The sequence below is a fragment of the Oculina patagonica genome, chromosome 5, assembly GCF_052425735.1.
Source record: "Oculina patagonica isolate OP01 chromosome 5, crgOcupat, whole genome shotgun sequence".
NCBI classification, from domain to species: Eukaryota; Metazoa; Cnidaria; class Anthozoa; order Scleractinia; family Oculinidae; genus Oculina; species Oculina patagonica.
Genome location: NC_135762.1, coordinates 14768076 through 14783828, shown reverse-complemented (window position 1 = coordinate 14783828; position 15753 = coordinate 14768076). Strand labels below are relative to the sequence as shown.

The 15753-nt window shown below is 36.6% G+C and overlaps 1 protein-coding gene across 1 annotated transcript in view; it reads left to right on the top strand.

The window, feature by feature from the left end:
- LOC144654068 (uncharacterized) overlaps positions 1-14883 on the top strand; it is a 34941-nt gene extending 20058 nt beyond the window's left edge. The window contains exons 3-4 of the mRNA XM_078514178.1: positions 12852-12867; positions 14744-14883. Coding sequence (XP_078370304.1) covers positions 12852-12867; positions 14744-14883 — 156 coding nt within the window. The remainder of the gene's footprint in view (positions 1-12851; positions 12868-14743) is intronic.
- The last annotated feature ends 870 nt before the right edge of the window (positions 14884-15753 follow it).

Genomic DNA, 15753 nt, shown 5'->3' with positions numbered 1-15753 from the left:
TGCTTGTTTTGTCTTTACTGTGTTGTTTGCTATTATTTGTATATGACTGCAACAAAATGTAACACATTTATCGTATTACATGTTATTTACCAAGCGCGAGGGCCGTACTGGATGATATCAACCCTATGTCTTGATAGTGTATGGATCGAAGGCAGCGAAGTCCGCACAGAAAAGGCACAGTGCCGATATGATCTCCAAGTACGGTTCCAAGCAAGCTTGCTTAATACAAGATTTATTACACGACTTTCAAAATCAATGAATTGAAAATACGTAGAAACATTACCAGACACAATACTTAGAAAATATTGGGCCGGAAATGAAGCGTTCTGATTGGTTGATTTTCGTTATTGCCCCGTGAGCTGCCTTACTTGGGTATTATGTTGATGACGCAAATTGAAACGTGATGAGTCATTATAAGTCATTTGACTGTTTGTTTTTCCTTTTTTCCTTTGACCGGCTCTTTTAATTAAATGTTTGCCATTAATAGTTCTGGACCTGCACCCTTTTATATCAAAATGTATACTTAGTACAAGTGAAACACTGGATCTGCACGCGATACGCTAAACGCCGACTACAAATAGCGATGGATGAAAATAAATTGAAATGGACCATCATGTTTTCTCAAGAAAAACTTTAACGGCCGTGTTTTTAATAAATGCAAGTCATTGATATGCCAAATGACTGTGATAACAACAATTTCTCTTTCTCGGGACCTTTCGTCAATAAGCAATTCATTTTAATACTAGAACGTGAAAATTAACAGCAACAAATTTTCAAAATAGACTCCCAATACAATAAAGAAACAGCAAAATGAAATTACCGTACAATTTAACTCCGCAATGCCAGTAAGAGATGCTTACCTAAATAACATATACTATACGAATACATCTTATTGAAAAATGTGTTTGTGGGAGGGAGGGTAGGGGGGCAATAAAAATAGAACACTTTAGAATGACGCACATAAAATTCATCGTCGGGGGTTTCTGCGAAGTCATCGGAAGTGTTAATTACCCTCATAATAACAATAACAACATGATAGAAATATATATGAATAGCGCTATTTTGATGATATTTAATCATCCTCCGAACAGAGCGACAGCTGGTTTCCAAAGTCCAAAGAAGCTTTAACGGTCAGTATTATATTTTAATATACTTAATTGGCCATACTCCCCCCCCCCCCCCCCCTTTAGGGAGACCTGACACTGAAAAAGCTATGCTTTATTCTAATAGGAAGTTTAAATCTGCCGTCTTTTGTCTTTATAAAATCGTTAAAGGAACTGAGGAACTGTGTAACGGATTTTGGCCAAATTTAGACGTAAGAAAATGGCCACCAAATCAAATGAAATGCAAAAATTACAGCCTTAAACTGTGAAGGAACATTTCAATACTGACAAACCAATCTCCTTTGGTTTGGCTCTTAATTATAACGCCCGGGAGACTTATTTGTTTGTGATAAACTGCTATGTTTTGTCAGAAACTTCTGCTATGTTTTGGCGCGTGTATTCTCGAACGTGAACCTGCTCACAGGCTGGCAAAACTTTAAAAAATACAATAAACTCAGCCATGACTCAGTTCCTTCCCTTTAAGCTTTTAAGTTTTCTTTGCTGCAGTTAGATAACCATACTCGTACTGAGGGAGAAATGGTCACCTAAATGGGGAACTCACAGTTGAAACTTCAGTGAGTTTAATTTTCTTGGGACTCTCTTGAACAAATCTCACTTAAAACGCTATTCAATTAGTTTTGCTCGTCATGACTGGATGGGGTTCGGTTTGTAATTGCACAAATTAAAAGAAAGAACTTATTTTTTTCCTCGATTACGAATGATCATCTATCTAGTTTTTCTTGACCGTAATCCATATTTATGTTAATAGCAAAAATAACGTTGATTGTGCAAACCGTTCTTCTTCAGGGATCGGCTGGTACCATAAATGCTTGAATGCAATACTAATAATGAGTTCTTTCGATATTATTTGTTTACTAATCACTTTTATTGAAAGTAACTCAGTGTGGGTGAACAGAGGTGCTTAAAAATGACGTACTTTGTCCAAGGTTTTAAATTTTGCCAAGTCATCAAACCCCCCAGTAACAGCATTTCAACAGGCTATATAAATGGCGCTGTTATGATAAACGTGTACTACTTAAGAAAATTTAATTGCAGAAATGCGCTCACAAAATCCAGTCATTATCGTAGACAAAAAAAAAAAGATATGAGCCCGCGATACAATGGAAAACAATAATATGGTCAGCGGTCAGCATCAAAAAACACATGACCTCGATGAGCTTTACACCTGAGCCCGCAATATAATCATGTGAAACTGGTCAGCGGAAACCTCAATTGACCATAACATGGATGTCCAATAGTGTCCAATATCAAATTCAAGCCGAGATTACATTCTTCTACGGACATTCTTCCCCCCACGCTCGGGTTGCCTTGCGACTCCCCTCCCCTTCTCCGAGAGTCTGTAGGCGCGTGCGGGCGGGCAGGCGTACGCTCACTCGATAACCAAATTTTTTTCAGTTTCATGGGTTTACTAGTTTTCCTTACCCATGGTGCGAAGCTGGCGCGCTTCGCGCGCTGGAGCTCCGCAATAAGTGCTTCAAGTCCTTGCGAGCAAATTCCGAACACCCATGCCCCTCCCCTGTGGAATCAATGAGGTCAAACAATTGATGCTGGTGAAAACAATTCGTAACTTAATTTTTGATTTACTTTAAGCTGAGGACGACTATGTTGAAATCAAATCCCTCACTAACTACCTTAAGATTATTTAATGTTCTTATGTAAATTTTAATTTTTCTTTTTCTACTTCACCTCCCGGCTCGAATAGCTAGGCTAATTAACTTTGGGAGGTGAAAATAGATTAATTTAGTTAGGTATTTTTATATTTTATTTTTATTTTTTAGCATAGTGATTGTAAAGCGCTATGAAAGATTAGCTAAATAGCGCTATAGAAATGATTATTATTATTATTATTAAAACATTGTAAGAATAATAATAAATACTTCGTTTTCTTGCAGCGTCCATACGAACAGATACGAGAACTAGGTACGACAACTTTATTTAGTAGTTAGAAAGTCAGAGATGTGTGAAACAAATTTAGGCTTTTGTCGATTGTGCTCGTAAAAGTAGCATTAGTAGTAGTGCTCACAATTGTTCGAAATTATGCTAAAATTATGCCAGGGTCTTCCAGTTATGCTAAAAAATATTTATCTATTTACTGAGGTCACAAAAATTGTTAGTGCAAAACTAACGATATTTCGAAGTTTATTAGTTTTATGTGCGGCGGTTGGCTACAATGTTCAAAGTCGACACCTGGGTTCCTCTCTGATGGACTTGATGGGGTATGAATGGGCCGAAGCGTGGACCTGGGTATACCACAAAACCTCCCAAAAACGCTCCGCCATAAAGAGGCCCCCATTCGGTGACGCAGAAATCCTTCCAAAATAAGCCCTCCAAATATAAGGCCATGGGCTTATATTTAGCTATAACTGTTAAAAAAAGGAAAACCGATTATAAGCTCCCTATTGTAGAGCTTGTTTTGTATTTGACCTTGTTTGAATGTTCAGAGCAACTGTAGGACTTGTTTTGGGTTTGACATCGTTACTTTTATAGCAGAGGGTGGTGGGGCGGGGAATGCCGGCACGTTTCTTTGTCCTCATAGTGGTGCCTGGATACAACGACAAAATGATGCCAATCAACCTGTTGCTAAGAATGACATCATCGCTATATAATTTCGTGTGCTAACGTTAAGGCGTAACGTGCTAACGTTTTTCGACATACAATGGACTAACACGCATTGTTCAGCTAACGTTTACTTCGTTTTTCAACGACTATTTCACACAGTAAAACCAAGGTTTCAGAATTCTTATTAAAAAGTTCGGAAAGTCTAGAAAATTTTGGGCAATTTGAGTGTTGAAAGTAATTCGCATTTGCTTTGGTTTTGCATTTCTACGCTAAGTGATTGGTTAAAAAACTCGCGCCACTTTGATTTTCCAGCCAATCAGAAGTAAAACAAAAACTAATGGCGACTCACACGTTTTCCCGCACTTTTCACGAGCTACAAGTATTTGCTTCGAGTTTTGATTGGTTCACTGGATTGTCGTGATTGGCCAGAGCAATTACTTTGGTTTTCGTTTTGCGATACGCAATTGAAAACTGCTCTAAATGCTCATGCTAATTAAGTTAATTTTTGTCTAATTGCAGATATAGCAGACGACCCCTGCAAATGTCAGTCAAGCTGGTCATTTCAATGTAGCACGGATGTTTGTGCCATTAATCCGCCATGCCCTGAAGGATCGATCTGCAAGCCATGTTCTTGTCCTTGCTTCAGTCGGAACTGCGTAAAACCGCATTAGAGTACAATCTAGAAAATTGCATTTCATTAGTCTGTCTTCAGTGGAAAGATAAGCTAGAGATTTTTCAACCGCTTTTTAAAATAACCATAATGCTGAGATTTCACCAGGCAGGGGACGGATCTAGAGGGAGGGTGCCGGGTGAGCACACCCCTTCCTGAGATAACTTTACGTCATCAGTCAGTGAAGCCATTCCTTAGTGGTGCACCTGGATCTGCCCCTGCCTAGCATAATTGTTTGTATATTAACATGATAACGACCAATAAAATTTGCGAGTAATGTGCGAGTAATAACTGAGCTTCATAGCTCTAACTTTTCCTTTAGTGGAAACATAAGAGTTTCCTTAGCAAAATTTACTTTTATCTAGCAGTCATAGGAAATCAAAGTTGACGTTGTCCGTGAAAGTGTCGACGTTGTTAACCTAGTGATTGCAGCCAACGAGACTGTGGGACAACATGAAAACAGAAAGCCGTTGTTTGAAAAATTTAGTACAATCGAACCCCTATTAAGCGGCCACCCATTTTAAGTGACCATTCTTCAAAGTCCTGAATGTATTGCCAGTGTAATACTGTAAAAAAAAAAACTTTTTAATGCGGCCACCTCTATTAAGCGGCCGCGGCCACCTTTCGGACGTCCCAATGAGGATTAAGGCAGGCACCAAAAATTTATTACACGTAGTTTGGCCATGTTTTCAACAACCTTATGACAGACCAAAGTCTTAAATGTAAGCCACTCTAATGGCTTCCACCGTAATAATATTAGTTGGTCTTTATTTGCAAATTGATCCGCGTATCTGCATGGTTGCTTCGCTATTGCAATCTATATCTTATACCAAGCGCGAGGGCCGTATTGGCGAGCATCCTGCTAGCACGTGGTATTCACAGCACGAATCGAGCACAACCGAGGTCTTTACCGACAGAGTGCTGATATTCTTCTAGTACTGCCCCTTCTACTACTGGTATGCCTGTGTACTGTTACGCGGAAATACTGGGTCTTGATAACGGAAGGGAAATTTTGAAAGTTTCTTATTGAAACTTATCCATTAGTTGGAATATAAATGGCTTGTATGCATTTTGCCGTCAAATGGAAAATAAACCTAAAAATTATAGTTAACTTAGGAAGTATAACACAACAAAAGTCATAAAACCCAACAGGAACAATAATTTTTAAAAGAAGGGAAGATTGAAACGGATCCGTCGACATTCCTCTGTTCACGCACATTAATTTTCTTTTAATAATAATGATTGGTAAGCAAAAAGGACCCATTAGCAGTATTGCATTCAAGCATTTAAGGTGTCAGGCCATAACAGAGATCTAAGTACTGAAAATTTAAAGGGACTATGTCACGGAGATGTCGCAGATTTTTGGTTCAAACTGTTCTGAAATTAGTGGAAGGCAACCTTACCCATAAAAAACAATATTTTTGAACATCTAAAGGAAGATATAACTTTAATTTGTGAATAGAAATCAAGCTACGGCCTAACGTTTCCATCCGCGCCATCCGCAGCCAATAATGCTAGTTAACAGTTTCAGTGCTCTAAAGTAGCAATTTTTATAAAACTGGACTATTATTTCTAGGTTTCATGCGACAGAAATATAAATTTTGGTTGATGAGTCACTATGAGTCATTTGACAGTTGACTGCTTTCGTTTATTCTTTGACCCTTATCTTTAATGATGTTTTAAATTCAATATTGGACTATTATACAATTTACAGACAACATGCACAATAAACATAAAGATACCACATGCCTCTGCATGATTTCAACTAATGGATAAGTTTCAAAAAGAACCTATCAAATTTCTCTTCCGTAATCAAGACTCTGGATTTCCTTTAACACCGGAACAGACCAAATGCAAAAAAACCAATCTCAATTTTCTAACGGCAAAATAACTTAAGAATTTAGTTCTGCGAGTTATGCAATACTGATGATGGGTTCCCTCTAAATAATTTGCTTACTAATAGCTATACTAGTTACTGAAATTAAGAAACCAAAAATTGTGCGTGAACAAAGGAATGTGCTTAAGAATGACGTACGTTAACTTGTCTTTGTCGGAGGTTTTTGCCAATCATTGAACATAACAACAGCAAGTTTAATATATGAATGGCGCTGTTTTGATGATATCAATTCAGTTTATTCACCCTATCCAATGCTTAGAAAATATTGCACCGGAAATAAAGCGTTCTGATAATTAGCAGCTATTCGTTAGGGGCGAATGAGACGGTACGATTTTTATACCTAATCGTACCTTTTTGGTACGATTCGGCGGCATATCAGGCGAGTTTGGTCGAGCCATGGTTCGTATTTTGGCGAGACGCAGTCGAGCCAAAATACCCATGGCGAGACCAAACGAGTCTGATATGCAGCCGAAGCGTACCAAAAAGGATACGATTAGGTATTTACCGTACCCAAATTCAGCCAAAAATTCGGTTATATTTAACGCTCTGTTGAAGCCATGCTTTCCAGGTACGTAGTGCAAATTGTCTTGACCTGCTTGTGTTGATACCTTTTTGTTCTTCAACACTTTTATCAAGTTCCTCTTCTGCCTTTTGTTCCACTCGTTTGTTTGGAGTTTCATTCTCTAAATTTTCAAAATCAAAATTTAGCGAAAAAGGTGGAAATTCCAACTACATTGTTTCAGTCTAAATGTTTCAGTACTCGTCGGCAAACATCACGCAATTGGCGAGCGCGCTCAAGTTTAGTTTTGGCGGGAAAGTTTTGCTCCTTTTACTATCGCTTAACACCAGCTAAATTTAAATTACGAGGTTCTGTTTTATTGGTAAAACCTCTTTTCAATTCATTGCTCGATAACACTACTTTACTTCAAAGTGACCGTGATATGGTGGCATATCAGGTCAGTGACTTGATATCGTAGGATATCAGGACAGTAGATCGCGCTTCTGATTGGCTACTTGCGAATTTGGGTACGGTTATGCCTAATATCAGGCTCGTTTGGTCTCTGGGTATTTTGGCTCGACTGCGTCTCGCCAAAATACAAACCATGGCTCGACCAAACTCGCCTGATATGCCGCCGAAGCGTACCAAAAAGGAACGATAAGTTATAACAATTATCGCATGCGACACGCTTACGCCATGACTACAACACGAATCACGTCGTGTAAATCAACCCACCACATCCTTACGACTGACACGCGCGCGTGTAAATGGTCTTTGGTCAGTTCGTGTCGTAGGCCTGTCGTAAGCTTGTCGCATAAGACAAAGTCGTAAATCGGAAAGCCGTGTAAATCGGCTCTTCTTGGCTATCCCAGCTGAGCTGCCTTACATGGGTTTTATGTTGATTACGCAAATTGAAACGTGATTAGTCATTATAAGTCACTTGCCTGTTTGTTTTTCCTTTTTGAGGGGGACACGGTGGGACCCTGAACACCGCAACTCCGCAAAAATAATACATAAACACCGCATCACCGCAAGAAAATTTGATGAAACACCATCACCGCAATATAATCAAGTTACTTATCAATAAAAACGTATTAGGATTGGGTTAAAGATTAAATAGACAATATTTAACGAAGATAACAGAGATAAATGTAGTTTAGCCTGCGAACAGGCTCCCGAGTGGGGTTCCGCGAGCGAAGCGAGTGGGGTAACGAGAGCGAAGCGAGCGGAAAAGGCTAAATGTAGTTATGCAAGTGTTAGACAAGAAACCGTTATACCGCTAATAATTTTGTTTCACCGAACACCGTAGATTAAAAAACACAAACATCGCACACCGTAGGGTTTGAGATCACCGCAACACTGCAAGATTTAATTTTATTCACCGCAACACCGCATAAAAAAATGAGCAACACCGCAAACCCCCATGTCCCCCTCCTTTTTCTTGCTATTTTCATTAAAATTTTTTGTTTGATATTACGTACCAGTACTCTTTATATCAAAGTACTAAGCACAAGTGAAATACTGGACCTGCACGCGAAACACCAACCTTGACAAACCTTTAAAAGCCATGTTTAAACAAATGCAAACCATTGATATCCCAGCTAATAAATTGCTCTGATTACAACAAACATCTGGAAATAGATTTTCATTCTGTTCGATTCTAGTTCATAGAGCAGTTTTCAATTGAGTGTCGTAAAACCAAAACCAAAGTAATTACTCTGGCCAATCACAAAGGACACAGACAATCCAGTGAACCAATTAAAACTCGAAGCAAATACATGTAGCTGGCACGAAGCGCGGGAAAACGTGCGCGAGCTAGTCACGATTGGTTTTGGTTTTACTCCTGATTGGCTGAGAAAGTGGCGCGAGATTTTTAAGCCAATCACTAAGCGTAGCAATGCAAAACCAAAGCAAACGCAATTTACTTTCGACACTCAAGTGAAAACCGCTCTAACGACAATTTTCGCAAGTCTTTTGAGGGAACCTTCGTGGACCCGGTTTCGTGGGGGCTAACGAACTAATTTGCCGCCAGATTATACTGAGATATACCGTACTTTAGAACGACAAACATGAAGTGAGATAATTAAGTGGCAGTTTCTCTTAAAGCGGTCCACCGCATTTCGGGTCGGAAAAAAAATTTTCCCACAAACTTTGCCCAGTGAACTATCTTAGGTTGTAAGTAAATGCAACGACTTTAGTTTTTGGAAATACGTTAAAATATATATTTTTAGAGCTCTCAACAATGAAGGCTGCAAAAGGCCTAATTTTGAGCTTGGCCAACGAGAAATTTCATAAGTTGACGAGCTCGCCGCTCAAAAACAACCAAACGCACCAAATAATTATTATTATTCCTAAGTTAAGTGGTCCTTCAAAGGTTGGAAACCCGTGTTAATTTTGATATATTTTGATTTATGGGTCCGTGAAAATTTAAATATCAGCAACCGTTAGATCGCTTTTTGTAAACATGCAAAAGTATGGTGTCTTCGCCGGTCTTTATTTCACGAGTCCAGACCAGAACATTCTAAACTCCAACTGAATCCTACTAAACAGATGTTAGGAAGCATAGAAATATAAAAATACCTTGCACTTTTTATCTTCCGTTGCCACAGCGACTTCGAACATTTCGTGTTTATGCGAGTATTTCATACACATTATGCAAATGAGCTTAGTTACTCGCATAAGTACGAAATTTTCGAAGTCGCTGTCGCAAAGAAAGATAAAAAGTGCAAGGTATTTTTATATTTCTATGCTTCTTAACATCTGTTTAGTAGAATTCAGTTGGAATTTAACATGGTCTGGTCTGGACTCGTGAAATAAGGGCCGACGAAGACACAATACTTTTGCATGTTTACAAAAAGTGATCTAACGGTTGCTGATATTTAAATTTTCACGGACCCTTAAATCAAAATGTATTAAAATTAACATGCGTTTTCAATCTTTGAAGGACCACTTAACTTAGGAATAATAATAATAATTTGGTGCGTTTGGTTGTTTTTGAGCGGCGAGCTCGTCAACTTATGAAATTTCTCGTTCTGGCCAAGCTCAAAATTAGGCCTTTTGCAGCCTTCACTGTTGAGAGCTCTAAAAAATATATTTTAACGTATTTCCAAAAACTAAAGTCGTTGCATTTACTTACAACCTAAGATAGTTCACTGGGCAAAGTTTGAGGGAAAACTTTTTTTCCGACCCGAAATGCGATGGACCGCTTTAAGAGAAACTGCCACTTAAATTGTGGAAAGTAAATTACTCTGCCAGCTTGAACTGAATTGCATTAGCAATTAAGTCAACTACTAAAATGCACTGAAAACTGAAGCAAGTTTGATTACTTTGCCTATATTTAATTTTGTTCACTAGTTACCCGTATTGAAATTAGTACTGGTTAAATTTATTTCACACTAGAAAGTGACAGACCAAAAGTGTTTTTTGCGTATCTTCGCAAAAGTGACCCTTAAACAAGTTGTTGTATTGATGACTAAGAATAGACAAGGAAGTGTTTTTCTTAAAAAAAGACTGATGAGTCACTGTGAGTCATTTGACAGTTCACTGCTTTCGTTTATTCCTTGACCCTTATCTTTAATGATGTTTTAAATTTAATATTGGACTATTACACAATGATACAGACAAAATGCACGATAAAAATAAAGATACCGCATGCCTCTGCGTGCGGTACGCCAAGCCAACAAATTAATAAATGAAATATGGAAAAGTGGTTTGTCGACGGATCCGTTTCAATCTCCCGTACTTCTAATAATTATTGTTCCTGTTGGGTTTTATGGCTTCTTTTCTGTTATCCTTCCTAAGTAAACTATAATTTTTAAGGGTTTTTTTCCATTTGAGGGCAAGAATTCCTTTAACCAAATGCATAAAAGTCATTTATATTCCAACTAGTGGATAAGTTTCAATCAAAAACTATCAAAATTCTCTTCCGTAATGAAGACCCAGTATTTTCTTAACACAGGAACATACCTTAATCAAATACAAAAAAAGCCAAATGCGATCTCAATATACTAGAGTAAGGAACGGTATAATAACTTAACAATTCAGTACTAAGATCTCTGTTATGGCCTGACACCTTAAATGCACGAATGCAATACTGATAATGGGTCCTTTTTTGCTTGCTAATCACTTTTATTAAAAGAAACTTAATGTGCGTGAACAAAGGAATGTGCTTAAGAATGACGTACGTAAACTTGTTTTTGTCGGAAGTTTTTGCCAAGTCATCAAACATAACAACAACAAGCTATATAAATGGCGCTGTTTTGATGATATCAATTCAGTTCATTGTCTATAGAGCAATAGTGCATACTTTCCCAAAGAAGCTTAAACCGTAAGTATATATTTATTTATTATTGAGTATATTTGATAAAATATGTTAACCTCTTATTGATCTAGTTCTGGGTCCGCAGTGCAATATACGGACCGAGTTTTCTCCCGTCGATTTATGGCCTTAGCACAAAGCGCACGGGCCATAAATCTACTGGAAAAATATCCTTATCAGTAAGGGTTTTTTATTTCATTTCACAATAAAATAATAATGACCGAAGAGCGGTCGAAACGTCGCTCAATTTTACCGTTAATTCAATTTTTATTGTGAAACGGGAAAATATCGTTCCGTATATTACAGTACGGACCTCACACTCGGTAAATATTGATTTTGATATTACGATATAGTATTTTAATAGTTTTGTATAATTCGAGGCCAATCGTACTTTTTGTTTTTTGTATTTCAGTTCTTTCTAGCTTTTTGCTTACATCAATACAATGAAGACCATTGTTATCTTGATGCTTTTCTCTTTGGCGTAAGGCTTTCCACAAGTTGCTCGGCAACTTTTTGGCAACTTTTCATGTTTCGAGCAACTTTTTCCCCTTCGAGCAACTTTTTCCCTCTCGAGCAACTTGTTGCATTTTGAGCGATTTCCAGACCGAAGATCTCCGAAGATTATCCGAGTGTTGTTCAAAGCCAATACGAACTTTTCCGAAGATTTACGAAGTTTGCCGAAGATTTTCGAGGAACATCTGAAGACGTTTCAACTTTCGGCTCATTCTGCATTAAAACATTACAAAACTCGTCAGCAAACATGACGTCATTGATATCTTCACGATTTTTCTCAGTTGAAGAAATCCTTGTTATATTTAACAAATGTTCCCCTAAATATGTTATTTAGATACTTCTTGCTGTAAAATTGCATAACCCTGCTTAGAAATCTTACCCTCAAAGGGAAATTAGCCGTATATTTAGAGAAATTCTCTTGATTAGAAGCAGCGTTTTGGATTTTTTGGAGCAACTTTCAAGCAACTTTTATTATCAGAAGCAACTTTTTTGGATTTTTGGAGCAACTTTTGAGCAACTTTTTGAGAAATTACGAGCAACTTTTTGGGAAATCTCGAGCAACTTGTGGAAAGCCCTACTTTGGCGTGTGTATTTGCTGGACCGGTATGTTCTCATATGTTTTAGTTTGTTTTATAAGCTTTTCTTAATCAGTCTTTTATTTGGATCTATACAGCATGTAAAGGAAGAACACACAAGTTTTGTCATTTTTACATGTCAAAACTATTAAGACAATAATAACCGCAGGTTTTAGAGGTTTGATATGGCAATGAAGACCACCAGTAGGTTATAAAAAGTCATTCACGAATCACGAAAACACCCTTTACCACGCTCTTCAGCTGATGCAGGAATTACGTCACTATTTCCGAACCGCCGCCGTGATGACTTTCTTGAATTTTCAATGAAAGAAAACCACCCGAGACTAATACAAATTTATCAAAAGTAATAAAATGATCCTAGCCTGATTTTAAATAAATAATATAATCGCTACTGCCAAAAAGAGAAAAAAGAAAGAGAGAAAATTCAGAGAAAATATGGTTGACGTCGTTATACCAAACTGTATCCAGGTAAATTTCAGTTTAAGTCATATATTTTGATGGCATGCCATTCAATATTAAAATAGTTCTTGAAGTTCAGGGTTCTTTCGGGAAGATTTTGACCCCACCGCCGCCCCAACCCACCCGGCCCTGCCCCGACCCTTGGTCGAATAGGGTTTATAAACAGAACTGTTATCGACAAACAACTGATGATATTTTTTATTCATTTCTCCACAGTATAAACTAAATCCAGGTATGATAAACGTTTTTGGACTTAGTATTTAAATAGATTGATATGAGGCAAACTGCGATGAAGGGCAAGTTATCTTTTGCATGGTTAATATTTATCTAACTTATTGGCTCGTGAACTGATGACTAAGATTTATCATCTTCCACGTGGTTAATATTTGTCTTTCTTATCTCCTGCATGGTTAATACATACTTATTACTGACTTTTCTCTTCCATGGATAATACTTATCCAACTTATCAATTACATGGTTAATATTTATCTACCTAACTCTGATAAAGGACAAGAGTGCATATCAATCAGGCTAGTGTTATGCTATGCAACCTCATTTTACAAGTTTCTGCATCGCCGTATGGTTCACAGTTTCTGCAATTTCCATGTGGTTTACTAGTATAGGCAATAGCTGTTCACTAATCATAGTATGCGTGCACCCGAAATCTTCGCGATCAGTTTATATTATGTTTTACAATGAGCCACGTTCTCCGGTAAAACGAAAAACAGCTGATTATCATGGTCCTTGTAATACCAGTAGTAATTATTTATCTAACGTATCTCCTGCATGGTTAATATTTACCTACGTTACTTCCTACATGGTTAATATTTATCTACCCTATCTATTGCATGGTTTATATTTATCTAACTTATCTCTTGCATGGTAAATATTTATCGAACTTATCTCTTGCATGGTAAATATTTATCTAACCTATCTCTTGCATGGTAAATATTTATCGAACTTATCTCTTGCATGGTAAATATTTATCTAACCTATCTATTGCATGGTTTATATTTATCTAACTTATCTCTTGCATGGTAAATATTTATCGAACTTATCTCTTGCATGGTAAATATTTATCTAACCTATCTCTTGCATGGTAAATATTTATCGAACTTATCTCTTGCATGGTAAATATTTATCTAACCTATCTATTGCATGGTAAATATTTATCGAACTTATCTCTTGCATGGTAAATATTTATCTAACCTATCTATTGCATGGTTTATATTTATCTAACTTATCTCTTGCATGGTTAATATTTATCTAACCTATCTATTGCATGGTTTATATTTATCTAACTTATCTCTTGCATGGTAAATATTTATCGAACTTATCTCTTGCATGGTAAATATTTATCTAACCTATCTCTTGCATGGTAAATATTTATCGAACTTATCTCTTGCATGGTAAATATTTATCTAACCTATCTATTGCATGGTAAATATTTATCGAACTTATCTCTTGCATGGTAAATATTTATCTAACCTATCTCTTGCATGGTTAATATTTACATGGTTAATATTTATCTAACTTATCTCTTACATGGTTAATATTTACATGGTTAATATTTATCTAACTTATCTCTTGCATGATTAATATTTATCGAACTTATCTCTTGCATGGTAAATGTTTATCGAACTTATCTCTTACATGGTTGATATTTACATGATTAATATTTATCGAACTTATCTCTTGCATGGTAAATATTTATCGAACTTATCTCTTGCATGGTAAATATTTATCGAACTTATCTCTTACATGGTTGATATTTACATGGTTACTATTTATCTAACTTATCTCTTGCATGGTTGATATTTACATGGTTACTATTTATCTAACTTATCTCTTGCATGGTTGATATTTACATGGTTACTATTTATCTAACTTATCTCTTGCATGGTTGATATTTACATGGTTACTATTTATCTAACTTATCTCTTACATGGTTGATATTTACATGGTTACTATTTATCTAACTTATCTCTTGCATGGTCAAGATTTATCTAACTCATCTCTTGCATGGTAAATATTTATCTAACTTATCTCTTGCGTGGTTAACATTTACCTAATTTGACTCTTACATGTTAATATTTATCTAATTGCAGAGATACCAGAGAATCCTTGCGAAACTTGCGACGGGACATGTCAAGATGTCTACTGTGCCGAGAATCCATGCGATGAAGGATTCGTCTGCGATTCATGTAGTTGTTTTTGCTCTGAACCGCGATGCATTAAAAAACATTAAATTGCAATTATTGATGCATTATATTGGACTTTCTTAGATAGGCTGGAAGGTTGTCAAGTCAAAGCCTTTTTTGTGTACTTTTTTACACGTTCTTTTAGAGTTTTAAGCACAAACCATATAATGCAAACGTTTTCCATAGAATAATTGTTTGTGTGTTATTAACATGATAACAGTCAATAAAAATTGATTCAAATTTGAAGTAATCTTCCGTTACTCTTTAATAAAAGTGGCTGTTTAATACTTACTTGGATGGGGGGGGGGGGGGGGAAACCAGAGGAGGACAAAATAGGGGCAAATAATAACTAAAGAGAGGGGGTTGGATGTAAAAGTTAATACGTACAGGGGGGGCACAAACTTGAAAAGTGGTGAAAGACCTATTAAAGTTCAAATATTTATAGATGTTATTCAATGAAAAATACACACTTCAGTGTAGGTAGCCTACTTGGTATCATAATTAAATAGAATGGTAAATCGAACTGTTAAAAAAAAAATAGTAAAACATTAGATGCTACTTTCCTGGAGAATAATTACCGTTCACTATCCTATCAGCCCACTGGAGATGACGAGATCAATCAATCAATCAAAACTTTATTTATCGAGGGTGACACGTAATAGTTTTTCAACTTATAAATTTGTGGTCCTCTTAAATGCACTAAAAGTTAAAAATCTACTGTAAAGAATAATCTTATTTAAAATCGACAAACTTCTTTCGACTGTGAGCTTTGGTTTTAGCTTTAGTTTTTCCACCTCCTTATAATTAAAGGTCGAGGTTCACGGTCGAAATGTGGCAGCTAATTCACGACTAAACTAAATATTTTTACTGGCTAAATCATAATATACAAAAGTAAAAACCAACTATAAAACTTTACT